The 24,291-nt window shown below is 37.9% G+C and overlaps 1 protein-coding gene across 13 annotated transcripts in view; it reads right to left on the reverse strand.

Annotated features, from left to right (window-relative positions):
- MITF (melanocyte inducing transcription factor) overlaps positions 1–24,291 on the reverse strand; it is a 202,440-nt gene that overhangs the window by 25,959 nt on the left and 152,190 nt on the right. For 10 of the 13 annotated variants that reach the window (XM_057507453.1, XM_057507452.1, XM_057507457.1 and 7 more), the window contains 3 exons: positions 4,905–5,132; positions 3,781–3,864; positions 1,619–1,714 (listed from right to left, as the gene is read on the reverse strand). In XM_057507453.1, coding sequence (XP_057363436.1) covers positions 1,619–1,714; positions 3,781–3,864; positions 4,905–5,132 — 408 coding nt within the window. The remainder of the gene's footprint in view (positions 1–1,618; positions 1,715–3,780; positions 3,865–4,904; positions 5,133–24,291) is intronic. The other 3 variants (XM_057507471.1, XM_057507459.1, XM_057507455.1) reach the window with 2 other exon arrangements.

Raw genomic sequence — 24,291 nt, forward strand, 5'->3', positions numbered from 1 at the left:
ATTTTTTTTTTAACTATATCAATTCTATAGTCCTCCTGAGTGTACCCAACTATGCACTTGACCCCACTGGCAAAATGACCACCCCCATCAGCAAAGTTCTTTTGGGTGACTAGGCCATTGCCAATTAATGCTGCTAGGGAGTTGAACACATTGTAAATAAACCCATGTCTTTGAGTATATTTATAAATTCCCTAGTGCAAGCTCCCCCAAGTGTTTTGCTCATGTTCATCCTAAGATTTTGACTGCTGACAAGTGTAGTCTGCCTCATGGGAAGCACGAAGTTGGAAGCAGAAGAGTTCCACAAAAGTCAACCACGAACTCAAAGAGGGTGGGGAGAGTCTGGCATGGAAACATTTGTCACAATAGAAGAACATTTAGTTCTTTCAAAATCAACGGTAAGAAGTTGGCCAAAACTAAAGATCCTCGGAGAGGTTTCCAGGAGAGTCCTCACCCCTCAAGACTTTAAGTAACTGAACTTAAAGAACTGGACCAAGGTGGAAAAGAAAAGAAACTTCTAGTGATAAAAATTTAGTTTACCAAGAATTTTGGTATAAATAATTAAGGGCAGTCATGTTCCCTGGCTGAGAGAATTATAGGAATTCAGTCTTTTAAAAAATAGATATAGAATTTACCATCTTAAACATTTTTAAGTGTACAGTTCAGTAGTGTGAAATATATTCACACTGCTGTGAAATTGATCTCCAGAATGTTTTCTTGCAAATCTGAAACTCTATACCCATTAAACAACAAGTGCTTGCTGCCCCTCCCCTGTGCAAGTTAGTTTTTAAATTCTAGTTATTAAAGAATGTGACAGTCTCATGGAAAAGCTTACAGAAGAAAGAGAAAAGGATTGGACTTAGCCATTCAAAGATCTACTGAGGGGCCCCAACTCTGACACAGCCAATCTATGAATCTTGTGCAACTAGCTAACCTTTTCTAACCCTAAAACTGGGGGCAGTAATACCACCCCCAACTTGATTCAGAATATTATTTCAAGAATGACACTCACAGAATTATTGCAAGGACTAAGATTTGCATTAAGACTGGCAAAGAGTAAGCATAAGATACCAATGTGAGGAGTAAGAGCAAATAAATACAGGCAAGGCTTCCAATTATAGATGGAAACAGGTAACATATAAGAGCAAATATGACCACTGGTTTATTAACTAAAACTGGAATAAATTTTGCTGTTCAAGAAAGGTAATTCAAATGTCACTCTAGCACCTGTGCTGAGTAAGGTACTGTCTTTATAACCTGCATTAGTTTTTCAGGCCAACTAGAAAACTACTGTATAGAGTACAAACCATAGCATTTCCCTTGGTAGCACTGTACTAAGTGGGGCTTTAGATGTCAAGGGGAAGTGGGAGGCCTAGCACCCTACCACAAGTATACTGGACTCCAGGGAATGTAGAGCTTTGTCATGAGGGTACTGATAGACTCATGAGAAATTCTTAATTTCTGATGTTAAAGTCACCTATTTGTCATCCTGAGATAATTCACTTCTTTATTAATAAGAAATTTCTCAATGAATTACAACGATTAACTAAAGTTCAAGAAAAGGGAGAGAACACTATAAATATCTCAAGATTTTCTTTAAAAAAAAAAAAGTCACCAATACCGTATTTGCCATTTGCAAGGCAGGATCCATCAAGCTCAGGATTTCTTCATTATAACTTGACTCCAGGCTAATGATGTCATCTATTACATCATCCATCTGTAGGAAAAAGGGCAATGGAGGAGATATAAGGAAAAACTGTGCAAAGCAACCCAAGGAGACTTATGGCCTTTTCTTACCCAAAGAAATAATACTCTTTAGTTTGACTCTAAGAAGTTACTTACTCCTAAAATATCAACATTACTGAAGCCCATTAGTACTAAAGGGTGGAAAGGATGACATCTGCAACCAGCAATGAGTGAGTGATTACTGGGTTCTAGGCACTGGGTTCAGGGCTTTTCATGGACTTATTTACCCCTGACAATAATCCTATCAGGGTCGGTCTACTATTGTAACAATTTTCCAGGTGAGATAAATGAGAAACAACTTGCCCAAACACATCAAAGGGCTAGAACCACAATTTGAACCCATGCTCTCAACGGCTATGCTAAACTGCCTGCCAGGATACAAACCAGGAAATCACATCTTAAACGATGGATACCAATTCCCTTTTGTCTCTAAAGACTATTCCCTATCCCTTCTTAGACCCCCCTTGGAGTAGGAAAATACAGGTGGTAATCAGCCCCTGGCTCCCATCAGGGAATGTGGGGCACCGTGGCTATCAGGCCACTGGCTAGTTCAGCACTGTTCTTACAATGATTTGTAAAATAAGTTTCTCCTTGTACAGCTGCCAGTGTGCTCAGTACTCCCCAAGGAGTACGCCAGGACGGGGTTATCATTACAGTCGTGGAGATCACATTCCCACTAGATCAATTTTATTTCTGAAGTACCAAAACATCAGTTATGATAATAAACAACAGTGATTACATGTGCATTGCAGCAGTTGCAAAGACAAGTCTGTGAAAACATTTCTTTGTAAACACCTTATATATTCGAGCCAGTTGGTGTGTCTGCATGTGTGCATGCACACACGTCTGGATCTTAGATAGGGCTTCATAAGTACACAGTGAAATCTCAGCACTCAGAGGGATGCTCCTTGATGTCTTTTTGCCAAGTCCAATTAAATAGGAGGCTCCAAAGTCATGGGGCTTGTTGGAATCTTCATCCTCCCTCTTTCTGTATCAGTGGCAAAGACTAATCTTTAAGAGCCTCACTGGGCCAATCTGTAAAATGGGGTTAATAATACTCATTGCCTTATTGGAGTCTTATGAGATTTCAGGATAAACCATATAAAGTGTTCACAGTGCTAGGAATATAATAAGGATCCAAAAACTTAGTGTTATTCAGTGATCCCTGAGAAGAATAATGGGAAGTTCAGTTTTTAATAACTGCCAGACTATTTATGATAAAGTTCCATTTTTAGTTACACCATTTTATTTGGGGTTTTTTTGTTTGTTTTTAAGAGACAGTTTTCTATTTGAGTCAGTAAAAAGGTAAATGGGCTAGGGGATTTATGTATGACCTCTATTTGTAAATATTTAATTTTACTTTACAGAAATAAAAGTAATAGGCTTGGTGTGATAGAATTTTTTAAATAATTTGTTTCTCTTCTGATACAAGCAATGCAAGGTGAGTTAATAGGAAATACAGAAAAGCAAAAAAATTGTTAGCTTCTTTTTTTAGACACCCATGCACACATTTTAAAACATAAATATACTAACAAATGGCTGTAGCATAATTTATACATCCACTAAATAGGACGTCATATAAGAACCTTAATTACTTGGGAAAATATCCATGGAATATTATTAAATTAATAAAGTTTCCAAATATATATTCCATGAGATTCTATTTTAGAAAACAATATATACACACATGCACCACACACCAACACACACAACTTGGTTTTCCTAATAGCCTATTCAAGTTGCTATCCCACAGATTTGGATAACATACCTTGATGATGGTGTCTAAATGAAGTACAGCATTTAACATTTTGGTTATAAAAATGTATGTACTTTAAGCACTTTTTAATGACTTCAAACAACTTAGGGAAAAAGGCATTTTAAGTTTCATTTCCCTGTTCATAGCTTTCTCTATTAAAAAAAAAATCAATGGAGAGGAGAAAAAAAAAAACCTTAAGTCATCGGGAAGGTGTGATTAGCCACAAATATAGATTCTCATTACAAAGTGTTACATCCTTGGGCTGCCAAGCAGTTCAGTACCTGCATGCACGACGCTCGCGAATGCGTGTTCATACTTGGGCATTCGCTCTCCACCCTGTTTTGCTCTTCAAACTTATAAAATCCCTGCAAAAACACAAGCAAAATCAGCCCATGACTTGGATTTGCAAACGACTTTTCAATGACATGTTTACACGAGGCTGATGGTGTAGCAACAGGATGAACTAAGCTTTCAAAGAGAGTGGAATCTGTCCGAGAAATGAAATAATGAAGGAAGAACTTCCATCAAATTCAGCTTGATAAATGACAAGTATGGACAGAGAAAAATAAGACAATTGGTTTGGGCATGGGGAAAGATTTAGTCTCCCTAGAAATCAAATCAACCAAATTTCAGAAAAGTCACCTTTGAAATCACATAGACATTTCAGAGTCCAGTAAAACTCCATTAAAATGAAGCTCATCACCTCATAATTTGGAAATAACAAGCATTAAATTACAACTCTGCTCTTAGGTATTTTTATGCTTCAAATTTTGACGCAACAATTAGCTCGAGGTGTGTTTGAGTCTTGTCTCCAATCCAGCCTTTACAAAAGCAGATTTAACGGCAGCAACAATTTGATTATGAAAGTGAATTTATCCAGCAATTAAACCTTTGCTTTTCTGTTAAATTCTCCTGTGATATATTGTTCAAATCCATCCACGCACATTCTGTGCTTTTTTTTTTTTCAGACTTGGGGAGAAATAAAAATAATATTCCAGACATTCACAACAAGCGGAACTTCTAAACCGCCTGTCCCACACCTTTTCTATTTTTGCTTTTCCTTTTCCACCTTCCCTTCTCCTCTCTCTGCATTTTTACTGCTTTGTAAATGGAAAGGCATTGAAGAGAAGAGAGCACTCAGATAACATAGCGGAAACAGGCTGGGAGAGAAGGTGTCCTCCCCTCCACGGTCCACACGGGGTGCGCCAGGTCCCCCAGTAGACGCATAACGCAATAACCCAGTGACGGTGAGAAGAGGCTGCACTCTGACAGCCAGGTTGCAAAATCTGGGACAAAGGTCAGTGAATGTGGCCCTGAGGACAGACTAGAGTCAAGTGTGGGGATAATATGCAACAGACAGTCATTTAGTGTAAGAAAACAGGAGAGGGGAGGAGACATGAATTACCTCTTTGTCACAGTTGGAGTTAAGTGTGAGCATGGCCATAGGGCTGTTGGGCGCGCTGCTCCCCGGCACTGGTGGCATGACATGGTCGCCAGGCTGGTTTGGACATGGCAAGCTCAGGACTTGGTTGGCATGTTTATTTGCTAAAGTGGTAGAAAGGTACTGCTTTACCTGCTGCCTTTGGGCTTGCTGTATGTGGTACTTGGTGGGGTTTTCGAGGTGGGTCTGCACCTGAACATAGCCACGGAGGGAAGAGAAGACAGCGCTGTTATTTGTGAGTTTCGGTCAGCTCTTTTTTCCCGGCACAAACATGAGACTGGCCAGTCCACCAACAGAATAAATTATTAAGCCCCTGTTATGTACCAGGCACTGTTCTAATGGATTTTGATATTACTGAAGTTTAAAGTCTAACTCTCAGGATTTGGGGTAATACTTTGCCCTGTGTTGTTTCCTTGCTAATTAGCTGTACATTTTAAAACCTTGTGCCCTTTTTCTCATGTCTAATAATTTAAAGTTTGTAACTATCTGTAGGACAAATATTTCACCTACACACCTGAAAAGGTTTATTAAGATCAGAACAACAATGTAGGGAAAGGGTATAACAATTGATTTCACTTTCCTTGGCAAACAGCACAACTTTCTGTTGGGAGGCAAAAATATTAAGACAACTGTAAAACGGTTGTAGAAAATAAACAGAAACATTCTGATGATTAAATCAGCTAACTGTGGATTAATTCCTCCCACTTTGATTTGTACATGATTATTCAGCATTTTAATTAAAATCCTGAACACAACACAAAAAGCAATTCCACATTAAACAGTTTCTTTCAACAGCATAACACTTACATGTATGTGTTTTTAAGGCATGACTATTAAGCCACCAAGATACTTTTCTCCCTTCCTTATAAATGTTAATACAGAATTAGAAATGTTTTAAAAAAATCAATGATATTCAATTTCAAGTCACTTTTTTCCTTTATAAACACAATTTAATCTTACAAGCTATTTACAGGAGCAGATGGAGAGAGCACAGCCATGCACTAAGGGGGAAAATATCCTACTAATATTTGCTTTGTTCAAAACCACATTGAAATACTTCTTAAGGTATCAAACACTAAACAGCATTAAACCAGTAGACTTGTACTTACTGAAAATATATCTATCACAATAGCGTGAAAACGTGAATTACTCAGTTTATTGCATTTAAGACTCTAAATATGGATAAGAATAAAGCTCACCTGATAGTGATTATATTCTAGCATTTCCAGCATAGCGTTTAGGTGGCCCCAATCCAAGGAGAAACGGTAGACTATCCACTCCCTCTACTTTCTGTAATTCCGATTCAAAGACTGACTGGCATAGAGAAGGCACTACAAACAAGGTATCCTGAGACACCACCGGAAACTCTATCACAGCAGCCCTGCCTATAATAACCTAAGCTAATTAGTTATGCATGTAAAAAAAAAAAACAACCATTCATTCACACAAGGGACTTTCTTTTTTGGAAGCCCTACAAGTTTGCTCTTCAATGTCAATATCAATTTTTCCCCTGGTTTGACGTCATGCTTTTTTCATAAAAATAAAAGAACCTTTTTAAGTGATGAGCTATCAAAGTCAAACTAACTGTCAGATCAAGGCCAATTCACTATTCATCTTTAGTTCCAGTAGTATTAATAGACGATGGTATTTCTCTTTCAGCAATAGGTTAAGAGCTAGATGCCCCCTTTGGAGAAGACATCGCCTAAGCTGCTATTACACAAAACTTTTCTAATAGCTGAATAATTTTGCCACTGCCAACTGCAGGAAATCCATCTTTTAGTATGGAAAAGTCTCTGCTGAATTTTCAAGTTCAAATCTTATCTCATATCCTGGTCTCAATGTGCACCTTTTCTCTTAGCTGTTAAATGTGTAACTTTCATACTGACCTCTTATCAGAAAAAGGGGGAGCCATCCTAAATAGAACAGGAAAGATACACACACATGCGCACACACACACACAAAACTGGATGTATATTTTTGTGGAAAATAAAAAATAAATACCTCCCTAATTTAACCCTGAAATTGGGAAGCATGAAAATTTTCACTAAAAATATTTTATTACAATTATCAGGGCTAGAGAAGAATGAGAGTTATCATATACACAACTGAAACATATTTATCATTCATTCAACCCATTATTTACTGTTTTTATGTGCTAAACACTGTGCAAGGCACAGAATGTACATTGTGAACAAAGAGACATGACTGACAGCTCTATGAGACTTATAGTCTGGAGCAAGGCAAAAAAGAAAAAAAGCAAACAAGCAAATACCTAAAAATTATAATAAATGGTTAATATTCACTGTTGGAATGGGGAGATATTTTAAGTCCAAAAATTTGAAATTCAATAATTCTGTCCAAATGCCCAGGATAATGAAGTTCTTTAGGTTGACAATCTCAAATTGTTTCAAATGACTGATCTAACATGCACACAGAGGTTCACAGAGACATTTTAAGTTTCATAAAGGGTCCAGACACGATAATGATGAGGACAACAGACATTACTAAAATAAACATAAAATGAGGGCAATGGGTGTAATGTGCTTATTTCACTATTACACTTAAAAAAGAAAGGGCTGCACATTTAAAAATAAATGTTAATTCACTGGCAGATCCTTATTCTTTAATGAATTAGAATTTTATGCTTTTGTAAGGAAAGAAACAACTTCCTCTCTATTTGGCATTGTCATTGAGGTCTCTAATATATCTAGGTTGGGTTAATCAAAGTGGGATGTATTTTGTAATTTTACTGTCAATGCCTTTTTAGTTTTCAAGTAAGTTGAGAATAGACTGGCTGTAAATATAATGCAGCAGGCAGAAAATCTCCAATTGTTTCCAATCTAAACACTTAAAACAGGTAACATAAATGAGGGACATGAGTTGTAGGGTAACAGGGAGTCATGAGGTCTGTGGCTAACTAGAGCACACATGTCTCATCTAAAAGAAATAGCTGCTATAAGCTGCAGTTGATGATAGACATTTGGTAATATCAATCCAGTCTAGCTAGACCTTCTGATTTTTAAGTTTCGCTGGCAATCTTACCTTTTTAAAGTGAAATCTCCCACAATAAAAATTTGACACCTAGTCATTTGATTTTTCACATTTGTAAAAGATGAGTCAAACATATCTGTGGGCTGGACTTAGCCCATAAGCTACTAGAGTATGGCCTCTGCTTTCCACTGTCCAGGAGGCTTCTTATCTACATTCCCTGGGGCATGGCCTGGGTTATGAGGAGAAGTTGGTTCCTCTTCTGAAATGTTAGTGTCATATCCAGGCATTTCCTGGTGCTTCTCTGAGAGATAGCATGCCTAACAGCACATTCACAGAATAGTTAAGAATTTGAAACCTGGGTTCAAATGTGACTTTGCAACTTCCTATTTACATGACTTTCTCTGCAAGTCATTACATTTTCTAGGCCTTCATCTCCTCATGTGCCCAGTGGGGATGATAACAGAGGTTGCCTAGCAGAGGTGTTTTCAGCATTAAAGGAAATCTTACCTCTCACAGGCTTAACACATGTCTGAAACAGCAGTTCTCAAACTTTTTTTGTTTTGGAACCTCTTTAAACTCTTCAGTTTTATAATGTCTATATAGGTTATTTATCAATATTTACCATATTATGAATACAAACTGACCAAATTTTTAAAACACAAGATTACACACACTACATTATGTTCCACTGGCCATCAGAATAATGATATTTTAATACTCGGGTAGTCTTTGTAAATGTCTTTATATTGCTGAGATGACCATGGAAAAAGGAAAATAACATCTCTGTATTATTATGAAAATAGTTTTGACCTGGCAGAATCCCCAGGATCCTCTAATGACACTTCAAGAACGACTGGCTGAGAACAGATAGTACTCTAGAATTATTGATGCCCCACCAGCCATGTTGTTCAGCACTGTGTGTGTGACACTGCCTCTATGTGTCTTGCCTCCCTCATCCAAAAGATACTAGAGGAAGATAGTAACTCTGTCCTAACTTCCTCTATAGCATTATTATGAGGCTCTAAAGTCCTTAACAATTTTAAAAGCCATATAAATATAATGTTCTGTCTTCAAGCATACTAAACCATAGCTTTTTAGTTAATGGCTTCCCTTTCATTAATTTTTAAATAGCCAATCAAACAAGCATACAAATGGAATCATACATAAGGGCATTAAATAACTGCATGATTTCCTGATAATTTTTGCATGTTTTTGACCTTCACACTATCCATTAGGAATTCAGATAGCAAAAGTTGGGTATTGCTGAACACTCAAACCATAGACCACAAAATAAAGCTGGTATACTTCATCCTCCCTCAAAACACAGTATATTGCTGATATAATTTATATTCCACATAAATAAAAGTATGTTATTAGCTATCTAGATAAAGTGCAAAAATCCAAAGGCTTTTAAAACTCTTCTTCCTTGTTACAGCTACTTTCTTTTTTAGTTTTTTTCTTTCTTCATTCAGATCTTAAATCGATAGCAAAAGAATTGGAATGGATCACCTTCTAACTATCACATTTTAGCTTCACCACTTCCCAGGTGACACTGACATGTTATTTCTCAACAGTTTCATTCTAAAGAGATTCTGGAGCACATCAGTGTATGATGGGGCCTATCGATACTCCCATCCTGCCTGATAAAAGAATTCACTGGAGGAAAAAAAATGTCCCAAATGATGTCCACTCTTCTATTCCCTCAACTATTTGTAAACCAGAATTTAAGTAAAACTGAGTGAGGAATCCCATAATTCTTTCAGTTCATAATTGATTCTACTTTTTTACTAAGTCAGTAAAGTGTTCATTTTTCTCCTTTTATGTTGAAACAGAACATGCCCTTCTGCTCAGCATATTTAAGGAAAATTAATGGGATTATAATTCAATCAATTGCTATCCACTACCACCACTACACCACCATTCTTTTCATACTGTTTCTTAAGTGACAATTTACAGAGAAGGTCAATTATGTAATCACCATCCCTGAAAAAAATGATGAAGTGGGGAAAGCCAGCTTTCTTAAATAATTTGGGCAGAGTCTTGCCCAGGAACACATCTGATATGCACCAAGGTTCTTTTCAATCCCACAATTATAATGTTACAGAAAATTCAAGCCCAGAATACATGCTCTCAGATGCTAAGTTGCACTTTCTGTACCATCTGTACAAAGGAATCCTTCACAAAAAATAAAGACATCAAGGATATGAATCCTTATGTAAGACAGAGGAATCAAAATCAGGTGCAAACAAAAAAGCAAAAATAGAATCCTTAAATAAAGAAAGGGAGAACGGACTAACATTGATAAGCCAAGTTCTTTTCTCTGTCCCAGGGCTCTGTCTACCAGCTCACCCTGGCCTGCTCCCTATTTTATTTTATTTTATTTTATTTTGGTATCATTAATCTACAATTACATGAAGAACATTATGTTTACTAGGCTCCCCTCTTCACCAAGTCCCCCCCACATACCCCATCACAGTCACTGTCTACCTGCGTAGTAAGATGCTGTAAAATCACTACTTGTCTTCTCTGTGTTGCACAGCCCTCCCTGTGCCCCCCCCACTATACATGCTAATCGTAATGCCTTCTTTCTTTTTCCCCGCCCTTATCCCTCCCTTCCCATCCATCCTCCCCAGTCCTTTCCCTTTGGTAACTGTTAGTCCATTCTTGGTTCTGTGATTCTGCTGCTGTTTTGTTCCTTCAGTTTTCCTTTGTTCTTATTCTCCACATATGAGTGAGATCATTTGGTACTTGTCTTTCTCCACCTGGCTTATTTCACTGAGCATAATACCCTCTAGCTCCATCCATGTTGTTGTGAATGGTAGGATCTGGTTTTTTCTTATGGCTGAGTAGTATTCCCTTGTGTATATGTACCACATCTTCTTTATCCATTCATCTACTGATGGACATTTAAGTTGCTTCCATATCTTGGCTATTGTAAATAGTGCCGCGATAAACATAGGGGTGCATCTGTCTTTTTCAGACTGGAGTGCTGCATTCTTAAGGTAAATTCCTAGAAGTGGAATTCCTGGGTCAAATGGTATTTCTATTTTGAGCATTCTGAGGAACCTCCATACTGCTTTCCACAATGGCTGAACTAATTTACATTCCCACCAGCAGTGTAGGAGGGTTCCCCTTTCTCCACGACCTCGCCAACATTTGTTGTTGTTTGTCTTTTCGATGATGGCGATGCTTACTGGTGTGAGGTGATATCTCATTGTGGTTTTAATTTGCATTTCTCTGATGATTAGCGATGTGGGCCTGCTCCCTAGTTTTTGCAAACATTCTTAAGAATAGATTTTACAGTTTCAAATGGTTGGGAAAAATTCAGAAGAAGACTATTTGATGATACATGAAAATTATATGAAATTCAAATTTCAGTATCCACAAATAGTTTTCTTGAAACAGAGCCATGCCCATTCATTTACTTATTGCCTATGGCTGCTTTCCTACTACAACGGCAGAGATGAGTAGTTGCAACAGAGCCAGCATGGTCCCCAAAACATAAGATACCTAATCTCTGGATTTTTACAGAAAATGCCAATGTCTCTGTAAAAAAGTTCTTCCCAACCAGAACCCAGCGTTCCCACCAAACAGAAGGTTTAGCAAGACTTGGAGGAAAGAATAGGGTGATATTTCTAAAGAGAAATAGTATATGTGTGCATAATTTTATAGTTTTTTTTCTATATTGCCTAAACTGGACAAGCAGCCATGTAAGAATGTAGGTTATCTTTAATTACTTTAAGTATACCATACCACTTTTAAGATAAAAAAATAGGAACTGAAAAGAAAGCGAAAGATTTGCCAGGGTTAGAAATCAAACCAAGGTCTCCATTATTCTGTCCCCAGTAGCAAACTACAGAAACACCCCCCACTATTGACCAGTTTTGATGGAGGGCTTTAACTGAGTAAAGAGGGGAAGACAGAACTGTGTAAATCTAAGGTGTACTCACATACCCTATGTGTGCTGACACAAATATCTGTGAGTTTATATCCCATTTTTATTGGTCTGTATACTTCACATTATTTCCTGTACTAATACTTTGTGGGATCATTTGGCTTCCAAAGTCAAAGAAATGAGTTGTGAACATGTGTGAGGAAAAAAGAGCCGATCTATTTTTCCTACAGTTTTGATACTGTAATAGACTAAACTAGACCAGCCCTACCAAAAATTCCTAACAGGTCTTTCATCCTTAGCTAATGACCCATAAAACAGTGTGCTTATTATAAACTGCAAGGCAGACATGTTTTGGGTTTAGGACAAACAGTATTTACCAGCCTCAGGAAAAAAAAAGGTATTATCATAAGAAAACTCCTACTATATATATATATATATATATATATATATATTATTTTTTCTCCTTCAGATCAAAATAAGCCAAAGGTCACAATATAAAAGAACATCAAGTTTTTCTCTCAGCCAAAAAGAGATCTAAGAGTGGTAGCCATCTGCCTGAAGAATATTTATAATCCCAGAATAAAAACATCACCTTCAGAATCAAATTCCTATAAGAGGAGCAGCAAAACCCAATAATCTTTACTCACTTTAAGAGAAAACTGCATTTAAAGGTTCTGTGCTCTGAGGACTATATCAGTCATTATGCATGGAGATGTCATGTTAAATAGAAACACTTTTTAAAAATATAGGAAACAGAATAAGCATTTATTCACTCAAAATTGCCTACCATGTAGCAAAGACTGCATTTTATATAAACTTCTAGCTTAGGTGAATTCAAAATTAAACTAAGAAATCACTTGGATAATCTCGTCAAACAAACGGTTTTGTTTTTTTTCTTTAATCACATGATGACAACTGATTGAATACAGTAGAAACAACTATGAAATAGACCTGATTTTGATCATTTTAACCTCTTCTTTTAAGTTGTTGCCATCTGAGAGTATACCCAATCGCTCTCTAGCTGTATACATAAAGACCTAAATACAGGGTTGGGTGCGAAATAGTGTGTGCATAAATCACCTGCGATCTTGTTAAATGCAGTGTGATTCTGTAGGTCTGCGGTGGGTCCCAAGATCCTGCATTTCTAGTAAGCTCCCTGGGGATGCCCACCCTGCTGGTCCCAGGACCACAAGACACATTGAGCACAAGGCTTTAATAGTCTCATCTGGACCTCTGCTCCCATCAAAAGAGTTTATGTTCACCATTTAACAACTATTGCTTAAGTACCAGCCAGGCAACAGTCCTAACCTTATATAGGATGTTCAAGGAAGGTCTCACAGAGAAGGTGGTATTTAAGCACATATCTGAAGTTGGGAGGCAATGAGCCCGACAGATTGATGGGAAGAGTATCAGGGCAAACTGCAAAAGTCCTCAGGTGTGAACAAGCCTCCCCTGTTCAAAGAACAGTCAACAGGCTCCTAATATACATTCTTTACTTGGCTTCTGATTTCCCTTACTTGCCAGGTTTTCCCTTTACCTCTTCCATCAGTTCTTCTCAGTCTCCTTGGCTGATTTCCTTGTTCCTTTTAAATGTCAGAGTGCCTCAAGGTTCAGAACTTGGTTTTCTCTATCTACACACATGGCACTGGTGATCTCAGCCTGTCTCATGGATTCACCCTGACTCAAGTCTCTGAACTTCAAATGCATCCCTACCTGCCCACTCTACAGCACAATTTGGAGGCCTGAGGACATCTCAAACTTCACATCCCTTCCAAGTCAACTCCTCCCATGGTCTTGTCCATCTTAGTAAATAGCAACTCCATACTTCTATTAGGTTGAACCATAATGAAATAACCATTTTTCAAAAATGGTCTTCATATGGTTCAACCTACTTGTTCATTCCAAAAACCTTAGTCTTTCACTCCTTTTTTTCCTTCATACCCTATACCCAATCCATCAAGTAGTATTGGTTACTTCTTCAGAATATACCCAGAATTTAAGTAATTTTCACCATCTCTACTGTTACCATCTGATCCAAGCCATCATCATTTCTCACTTGGATTATATAATTTCTCTTGACTTCTATCTGCTTCTGCCTTTGCCCTCTTGGAATCTATTTTCAGTACACTAACTAGAGTGATCCTTGTAAAATATGTCAGATCATGTCACTCCTCTGTAATGGTTCCCAATTTATCTCTGAGAAAAAGCAAAGTACTTACAACGGCCTACAAGTCCCTAAACCAGTGCTATCACAGCACTTGTTAGAAATGCAGTTCTTGGACCCCACCCCAGAGCCAATAAATCACAATCTCTAGGTGTGGGGATCAGAAGTCTATGTTTTGACAAGCTCTCCAGGTAGATTTTTATGTACACCAAGTATGAAGATCCCTGCCCACTTTGCCTACTTCCCACTCTACCCTGGGTTCGTGTCCTTTCTGATCTTGCTTCCCACAAGGACCCTAAGAACTTATTAAAAATCCCAACCTACCCCTGCCAGTGCTTCTGATCCCTGTACCCTGCTCTCCTTTATACTGAACATGGCCTGGTCCATAGTAGGCACTCAGCAAATATTAAGAGTATCAGTGAATGAATGGAGCCAGTGTGGCAGAAGCACATGAGGTGGGGAGAAGAGAAGCTAAGAAAGGACAAGGTGTCAGATTGTCCAGAGCCTTACAGAGGTTGGAGGATAGGATTCTGACAGGCTCTAGAAGTATCCTAAAGCAACGGAGAAGCAACAGATCCTCGCTCTTCCTAATTCAGGAAGCTCTGAAGGAACTAGTCTCTAAGCCAGGCTGGAGATTGCCCCCTACTTGATGAGATAAAGCTTCCCTTTCTCTCAGGGTCTACCCAAAGATCACCAATTCTTATCACTCTCATCTATGAGGCTTAGGGCCCTGAAGGTTTAAGACAAAGGCCAGGGTCTGGGGACCTGGGATTTTGCCTCTGTCTCTAAGCTGCAGACATGTAGATAAATCATATGTATGGCATAGGACCCCAACCATGTGGCCCCTGGGCACAGTGCATAGGTATGGTTTATTGGCCTACCCGGTATTTAATTAAAAATTAGGAGTTTACAGCAGAATTTGGATTTCTGTTTTCTCTGGATAAATCAGAAGATCTAGCAACACTGAACTGCATTCTAGTGGCCCAGCAGTAGAAGAAGTTGAGAAACATCTTTCCTCTTTTGATGGGCCACCTGTTCATTTTGCCACAGTTCCACCACTCCTTCGGACATTGCCAGGTAGCCTGCTTCACTCATTCATCTGCCTGACTCCTGAAGGCATTTCAGTTGGCAACCTCTGCCTGATCCTTGCACACTCCACGTTCCTGCAGGTGCTTTCAAATCTCATGGAATGGTGGTGGCATACATGCTTAGAAAGCGACATCAAATGAACAATCTCATATGAAAAGGGTGAGAAAATAAAATGAATTGGGAGACCTTTAATAAATAAACTACAATACATTGATGTAAACTTTTTAATGGTACACATCCATCCAGCAACTAAACCTGTAAGAACGTTTCAAAGAAAGTCATCAGATAGAGGGGTACAGATTTAAGTCCAGCAACTAAACTTGTAAGAACGTTTCTAAGAAAGTCATCAGATAGAGGGGTACAGATTTAAGTACAAGGGCCTTATCTGTAAAATGCCCCAAATCACTACCCTAGGGCCAAAAGTCTAGTTTTCTTTGTAAGGTGTAATGGGGACACAGTCATGCCCATTCATCTACATACAGTCTTTGACTGCTTTCAAGCTATCATAGCACTAGGGCAGAGTTGAAAAATAGACTATGTCCCCAAAAGCCTAACATATTTAGTATCTGGCCCTTTAGAGAAAGTTTGCCAACATTACTGTCTAATAACAATGACAAAAAAAAACTGGAAACAAATATCTCATAACACGCAATGGATTAAATCAATCATGAGGTAGCCATATAAATGCAGTGCTCCCCCAACCTCAGCACCACTGACCCTGGGGCCAGACACTTTTTTGCTGTGGGGCTGTCCTGTGTGCTGTAGGGGATGTTCGGCAGCATCCTTGGTCTCTACCCAGTAGGTGACAGTAGCACCTTCCCACCAACGCAGTTGGGACAAACCAGAAGTATAACAGGACATAAATGTCCTCTGGGGGGTAAAACAGCACATAGAGGGAAAAATGCAGTCATTAAAGCCCGTTATTGAATAAAACTATTCAATGAGGAGTAAAGTTCATAATGTAAGTAGGAACATAAAGCAGGTTAGAAATTTAGAAATAGAGCATACACTATAATCCTAAATGGGTTTAAAAGTATTGTTTACACATATGCTTAGACAAAAAAGCCCAATTACAAATCATTCAGCAGTCTTAATAATGACTATCTGGGATGATGAAATTATAAGTGATTGCTATTTTATTGGCTACTTTCTATATAATATACATGGAATTATTTTGTAATTTAAAAGAGCCTAGAAATTTGATAAGAATTAAATTCCGCGTATCTTGATAAATAAAAATATATTCAGACAGAATTCCTATATTGAAAATTTGGCAACAACAACAACAAAAAACCATGAATTGTTATATAATGATGAAATTTGACTCATTTCAATTTTTTCTTTAAATTTATCAGACTAAATGTCCCTGTTATGTATGAAATTTTTAGTCTAAAATTAAAGCCCAAAGAATTTGAGTGTGTATATTTGACACATTTTTCTGGCTTTGTAAAGGGCCACGAGTGCATGGTTCAATGGTAGGTACCCTTACAAGAGCCCATTGTAAGGACCTTTCGGCTACCCCCCCACAATGGGACTTGTGAGCACAGCATTCCACGTGCTACAACTGTTCCATGTGCCCCAGTTTAGCACTGCTTCAGAATTGCAGACGCCTTTTTGTTTCAGCAACCCCCCTGCCCAAAAAAGGCCCCCATTGTTTGCAGTTTATAGGGTATTAGAGATCATTATGGCCCAGGCAGCAAAACCTCTTTTCATAAGGGCCGACACTCTGGAGAAACTGACAGTGGTCAAGTTTGTCAGAGATGAAAACATTGCCCTGGGCCTAAGCAAAAGGTCAGTCAGAAATGAGTGCTGCTGGTTTGAAGGTCAAGTCCACATGAGCTGAAAACTGGCAAAAAAAAAAAGCCACTTCATAATAACACAGACGTCAGGATCTCTATCATGGGCCTGGATTTTTGAGGAACTGCATTGTCTTGGGTAATTCCTAAGACTTCTATAGATCATGTGATAATGAAATTCCAGTTTCAGGAATTAACAACCTCGATAAAAACAGCAGCAGCTCGAGAGCGCTTTCTGACCGTGCGAAGCGCTGGGCTGAGAGCTCTACAAGCAGGCACATGCACCAAGCCCCATTTAACAGCTCACCCGTGTGAGCCCCTGGGGAGAGCAGCAACTAAAGCAAAGTCCCTGATGCCACAGAAAAACATATTTAAGTGGGGAAGCAGAGATAAATACAATGGAAACAAATCAACAAAGGAGAATTTCCTTCAGTGTCACAAATGCAATGCAGAAAATAAAGAAAGCCACTGGGTGAGAAGAAAGCTTCTGTGGGGTGGTGCCTTTCCAGCTGAAACCAAATGATGTGCAGAAGCCAGGTATGCAGAGAACCTGAGGCAGGAAGCAGCGTGGCGTGTTGGAGAGACAAGAACACCATTAAAACAGCCATGTGGTGTGGCTGGAGCAGGGACCAGGGCAGCGTGGGAACAAGAGAGGCAGTCAGGGCCAGATGTTAGGGAACTCTGTAGGCCTCTGAAAAGAATTTTTTCTTTTCTGCCATTTATAAGAAGCACTTGGGAGGTTTTATGCAGAGAAGTGACATGATCTGAAGAACATTTTGTAAAACATTACTTTGGGCTTGATGGGACGGGAGGTAAGAGGTGGACACAGATGGAACAAATAGCCTCATGCAGCTACTACATATATGAGAGGTGATGATGCCTTGGACTCAAATATTAAGAGGCAGTTGGGTGTGAGATAGATGCTACCAGTTCTTGTCTCTGGTTTCTTAGCTTGCATTAAATCTATTTAAAAATAGCACATACATTAAAAAGCCATTTTATACAGTGCTCTGAAAGATATCACACCACAATCAAGAAGTTATTATGAATGATGCACACAGTTGTAAAATATCCTGTATATACCTGCTTGGGGTACAGAGGCTAAGTGTTAGCCAACAGTCAAAGGGCAATGGAGAGAGGTAGCCTAAAATTGCTAATATCCGGCTGGAATTTCAGAAACATGAGTTCAAATCATAGGCAAGTTGCTTAAATGCTTTGAATCTCAGTTTTCTGTTGGCAAAATGAGACCATGGATACTACTACCTATTAGTTGCTACGCTTGATTAGTTTAAGTGATAACAATGCATGCAAACTGCTTAGCGTGTAGTAAATACTCAATAAATAAATAATGTCCTCTACTGTTGCTGGTCCTGGAATTTCTGCTCTCATATTCAAGTATTAGATCATTTAGCTCATCTATCTTAAAAAACATAAGGCCACCTTGAAGAAGTGGAGAGGGCAAAAGAGACGAGGTCCACCTTCAATCTCTTCAAGGCACCCTTTTATCTTTTTCTTTGTAACTGATGCAAATACCACAGATGGATGCTAAGGGTAGAAACAAGAATCTGAGCACATGGGATACTTGCTGGACGGTGCATCATACAGAAGGTTTTTGTGAAATCTCTCCTGCTCCCAAATTAGCTAGCTCAGTTATTAATTCTTAAAACTAGATTTTAGGGAATCTAGAAGTTCCTGAAAATTGCATGCAAACTTTGGAGGGTGCATTTTCATTTGCAAAAAAAGACTCATCACATTGTGTAAAGAAAATCCTCAGAGGAATTTAAAATATGCTGTACATCTACACAAGTTTATGAAGGTATGATATACCCATAAAGAACCAATACATGTAGTTGGGGTAGTCTCATTTGGATTTCTTTGTGTGACAAAAATAATGAATGGCAGATGTGAAGAACAAAGGCCAAACTACCTTTTCTGGAAGAGGTAGGAATTTTGAAAGATGTACAAAAATAAGATATATTCTTATATCCCATATATATACTGGCATTCTTCATAATGAGAAGAAAGAATTAAAAAGTGAAAATCAGGTAATTACTGAGTGCTTACTTATTTTGTGCCAGGTAGTTTTTCTAATATTTTTCAATGTATTCACTCATTTAATATTGACTACAACCTTATGAGGGAAGAACTGCTATTATTCCCATTTTAGGAATGAGAATACTGAGGATTGCTCCTAACCACCATACTAAATGCTTCCAAGTTATGAGTCATCTGTAAAATTCCTATTTCCACATATCTGATTTTTGAAACTATCGTGAGAGTCTTTAGGACAATTTTATCTTCTGAGTACTTGTTTTCACACTTTCATTATAAATAAGCCTCTTTTTAACAAGTGATCATCACCTGGTGGACACGGAGCATTTAAACCAAAGCTGTGCCTGATTCCTACAAGAACAGAAGCAGGCACTCAGGCCAGCAGTGGGTAAAAGCAGACAGGACTTCACAACAGAGAAAGTCAAAGTGAACATTTGTTATGGGAAAACTGCCTCAGGACATTGAGTAATTCGAGGGTTGATGCTTTTTCTTTCTTTCCTTTCATTTATTTAATTTTGGTTGGGAAGCGAGTTATGGGAGGGTAAAAGGGGTTAGCGGGCAAACAGATTCTTCCAAACTCAATAGGAATTTTTGTTAACCAAAAGCATCTAAGTATCATGGGATTTTTAAAAGCAAAGGTTAAACTATTGTATGATATAGTAATGTCTTTTATGAGAAAGAAAATAGGCCACTGTATCATTGAAATGCCTGTCACCATATATCTAATTGTAAGTCAGTATCAAAAAAGTTAGGGAAGAAGAGAAATGTCCAGATTACTCTTTTGTAAGAAGGCCCACTGTGCTATGCAGTTTGGGTATAAGCAACAACAAAAAGAGATGGTTTAGTCAGTCTCCAACAGTCTGTATATTATGTGCAGCAGATAGAAAGAGAGACCTCAGTGTGAAAGAGAACATCTCACTCCTCTCCTCAAGGGGCTTGTAACTGAAGAGTTGGGGTAGGGACAGCAGGAAGGGAGAACCACACATAACTTGTATTTAAGGTGCTCCTACCCCTTAAGACAGTAGTTCTCAACCACAGGCAATTTTGCCCTTCAAAGAACATTGGGGAATATCTGGCAGTGGTTTTGGCTGTCACAACTGGGGTTATGTGGGATGGAGGATGCTGCTACTGGTATCTGGGGTGTAGAGACCTCTGAAGATGCTAAACATCCTGCCTCATGGAAGCCAGCTCCGCACAAGAGAGAACCACCTGGCCCCACTATCGAGAATGCAAAAGCCCTGTTGTGTCAAATCCCCACACCAATTCTCTAAGGGGTAGATTTCAGAAAAAAGCAACAAAAAAGCAGTGAAACCAGGAATGGCATAGATACCTCATAAACCACTGATGTGTCTCCGTTGGGCATCTGAGCTGCATAGTCAACAGTCATTTTGTGTCTTGTATTGACATGCAAAGGACCCGTCTTAGTTAATTGGAAGGAGGAGGGAATGTCATCACTACCGTAAATCGCTTAATTCAAAACCCAGAACTTCATATGAGATTGAGTTCTGGACAGCAATGTGGAGGAAAAGCTGTTCTGGTAAATTGATAATTATTAATTCAATACAATAATAATAAACTGTGCTCTAAAACTATACAGAATCAAAGTGACCAATCCTAATTATTCAACAAACACACTGGGAACCTGCTTTGGTGTTTCTGAACATCACCTATGAGTACATTGTTAACATCAGGGGGTTTCACAAGTTCCTTCTGTTTGATAAAACACTAAATAAAAGAAAAATACAGTTTGCAGATTCTTAATATTACAATGTTACACATAAATCCTCCTTATTCGCCCAAAATATCAATAACAAAACAACAAATAGTTTTTCATTTATTTATGTCCTTCATCTTATAAAATGAATTATTTTTTCAATATATTTTATGAGCTTTCAAAAGTATCATTTCATATATGACACAGACTTTTATTTTCTAGCTGATTTTAAAAATATTTTTTAAAAGTGTAGCAAATGTGGATAACTGTTAAAGTTGCATGATGAAGAAGTCCCATTGAGCTAGTCTTACTATTTTTGTATATACTAAAGTTCTCCATAATAAAGAGTTACAAAAAAAGAAAAAACTGAAATTAGTTTTTAGGTGCACACACATAAATGTTGCCTTGGTGTAAAATAGTTTAATTCCGACAATTTCAATAGCAAATTCTTTGTGGTCTTCAAGATTCTAGATCTAGTTTTCTTTTGCAATCTGCCTCCCTACTCCATACATTAATAAAACAAAAACAAAACCCAGCAAACAACTCAGAAAAAGAAGAAAAACAACTGTTTGTATCTATGTATTGCATAGTGACTGAACCAAAGAACAGAAGAGTTGTTTGTTATATAAAAAAGCGAGTTTATTTTAAGAGGTTTACATTTCATTAGTACCTACTAAACTAGGCTTTGTATCTCATCCTATGCTTAGTACATTATTCATAACAGGTATTCAGTAAATACCTTTTCAAATGCTGATATGAACTTGACATAAATTAATATGGACTATCCTGAACTGTTCATTATTTTTACAGGTAAAGTCCCCTCAGAGGAAGTCAAGCTGAGGGTTCTCTTCTAAGTCCCCATTTGACAGCCCGCCAATTATTACCACCCAAGCCCATGCAGAGCTACCAGCCCTCAGCAATCACCCTTTCTCACATACTTACTCACCCAACACTGTACAATGATGGCACTGACCCACTGTTCCAATGGAGCAGGCCAGTGTCACTACCACCTCACAAATAAAGTATTCCTAAGTTAGAGGAAGTTAGATAGACAAAATATACTATGGAGTGTCAAGTTCATCTGCTAATGTGTTCGTGACATGGCCAGATTTAAATACGCTCTTCTGAAATGCAAAATGTTCTTTGAAAATAAAATTATTCAATTCTAATAACAAGTATTGATGCATATGAATTGTGTGTGTGTGTGTGTGTGTGCAGTGTCTACCTGCATACACAAGGGCAAGAGGAGGGCAACCCCAACAGAAACAAATGGAGAAGCCCATGGAAACAACAGCTCCCAAGAACAAGCCTTTCTGTTGATTCACATTTCAAAAAGAGAGAGAATTTTCCTTCTCATTTAAAGTGCCATAATCCGTTGTGTCACAGTTAATAAAAAGCTGAGTATCAAATCTATACTGCATTCACGAAAACCAGTTACAGCTTTATGTCATCCTGAATATGGAAAGGCTGAGCACACACCACCACTAAAACAATTCAAGGGCCTTTGTTTTATCATGCTATTAACACGTTTGTTAGAATGATATAAAATCACTGGCTTAGTTCACACACTGATGACAATCATGGAAGTGCCCAGCTCTACCCTCCCATCCAATGAGCTGTGCTATTATTTATATCTAAAAAGAGTCGACTGCATTATCATAAACGAGATGCAGTCCATCACTGTGCATGATGATCAAGTTTCTCAAGGGCTGAAATCTGAGTCACCTTCATGCAAACTCAACCATGCTCTATTGTCCTGCTCCATTACCTCAGCTTTTTCTTTGGAACTGTAGAAAAATCTACATTACAAATGCAGGGCAAATGAAAGCTCAAGGAAGAATTCATCTCCTAAGGAAAAATAATGGCATACAACAGGAAATGTAACACATGACATGCTTTCTTCACATATTTGGAAAGAAATGTCATTCAAACTTTAGTAATACTACCATGTTGTTCATTAAACAATGATAAAATTAGCTCATTAAAAAATCATAAAACAATAAAGTATAAATCTAGAACAAAAAGCCCTATCTCATTCTTTTCAGTTTCTGCTCTCTATAAGTAATCACATTTAAAGTTTATATGTATGTTTCTATATTTCTAAGCTAACAAATAGAATTAAAAATATAACCACATATGTATAATACAATTTAAAACAAACATTTAGTTATATGATGCATATGTTTCTGCAGTTTTCTTTTTTAAAATAGAAATATAACATAGACAACTTTCCATGTCGACACACTTATATCTACCTCTCCTTTTTAAAGCAGCCACCTACTGTCAAATTCTATTAATAAAAATATTTTTATTCATTCCCAGATTGAAGGGCATTTAGGTGGTTCCCCATTTTCACTATCATAAGTAATGCATAACTGCATGTTCTTGCAGTCATGAACATACTGCACTGTTAAATGAGCTCAGGGGTGTGGAGTCTTTACTGCAGAAGGTAGACGGGCAAACGGGGCCTGTTTTACATTTTGACAGATGCTGCACAAATTCCCTGCAAAAAGGCTACTCCACTTATATTCCCATCAACAGAGCATCTGAGTGCCTATTTACCCATTCCTTCCCCAACACTGACTCTAACAGATTTGAGAAGCTTTCTAACAATTTCTGTGAGCAGCTTTAAGAATGGGTATCACATTTTCTTTAGGAAAATGTATGCAGCTTGACCTCAAAGAAATCACAGGCAAAGTTCCTGCCCTAAATATAACTATAGTGTAAGGGAAAATAACAAGACAAAAGACTACTGAAAAATATCCAAGACAGAATTCAAAGAAGCTAACCAAGCAAAGATAGTGACGACAAGCTTCTGTGATAAAACACTTGGGCCATCTCTTTGGTTGAAAGGTGCCCTCCTTTATGAAAAAAATTTTTTTTTTCATTGAGATATAATTGATGTAATATTATATTAGTTTCAGGAATACAGCATAATGATTTAATGCAAGTATACATTGTAAAGTGATCACCACAATAAATCTAGTTAACATTCATCACCACGCATAGTGACAGTTTTTTTTTAATTTTTGAAATTTGTGCAGAATGATACAATTGCTATCTTCCTGCCCCCCGGAATGAAAGAAATTAAAATATTGCCTGTTTGCTTTGGGTTAAATATTGGAGATAAGAGCAAATCCCTCAGGTTCCCTTATCCAGTCCCATTCCCCATCTTCCTCCCTGAATTCATTGTGTATCCACCCAGTGCAGTCTTAATGTGTTTTCAACATAGCATACATAAAGTACCTATGTTATTTTGTGTGATTTTCTTTTTTAAAAAGTACATACATGTTGACCATCAGTATGGCTTAACCAACATGCCCTTTTTTCACTCAATATTATGTTTCTGAGATCTGTCTATGTTGATACATACACAGCTAATTTAACTGATTTCTTAACATGATGTTCCATGTAATCCACTCCCTTATTGATAGACATTTAGGCTGACTGAAATTTTTTGCAGTTACAAACAATGCTTCAATGAACATCCCTGTGCATGTCTCCTTTATAGTTTCTTTCTAGTATAAACCTTGAAGTGGAATTGCTAGATAGTAGGTTCCACACATTGAGAATTTTATTAAATAATGTTGTCGAAGTGTTTTCAAGGTGTTTGTACAACCTATGTTTCCGCTAGCTATGTATGAGGATCC

Source organism: Manis pentadactyla, chromosome 1 (genome assembly GCF_030020395.1).
Source record: "Manis pentadactyla isolate mManPen7 chromosome 1, mManPen7.hap1, whole genome shotgun sequence".
NCBI classification, from domain to species: domain Eukaryota; kingdom Metazoa; phylum Chordata; class Mammalia; order Pholidota; family Manidae; genus Manis; species Manis pentadactyla.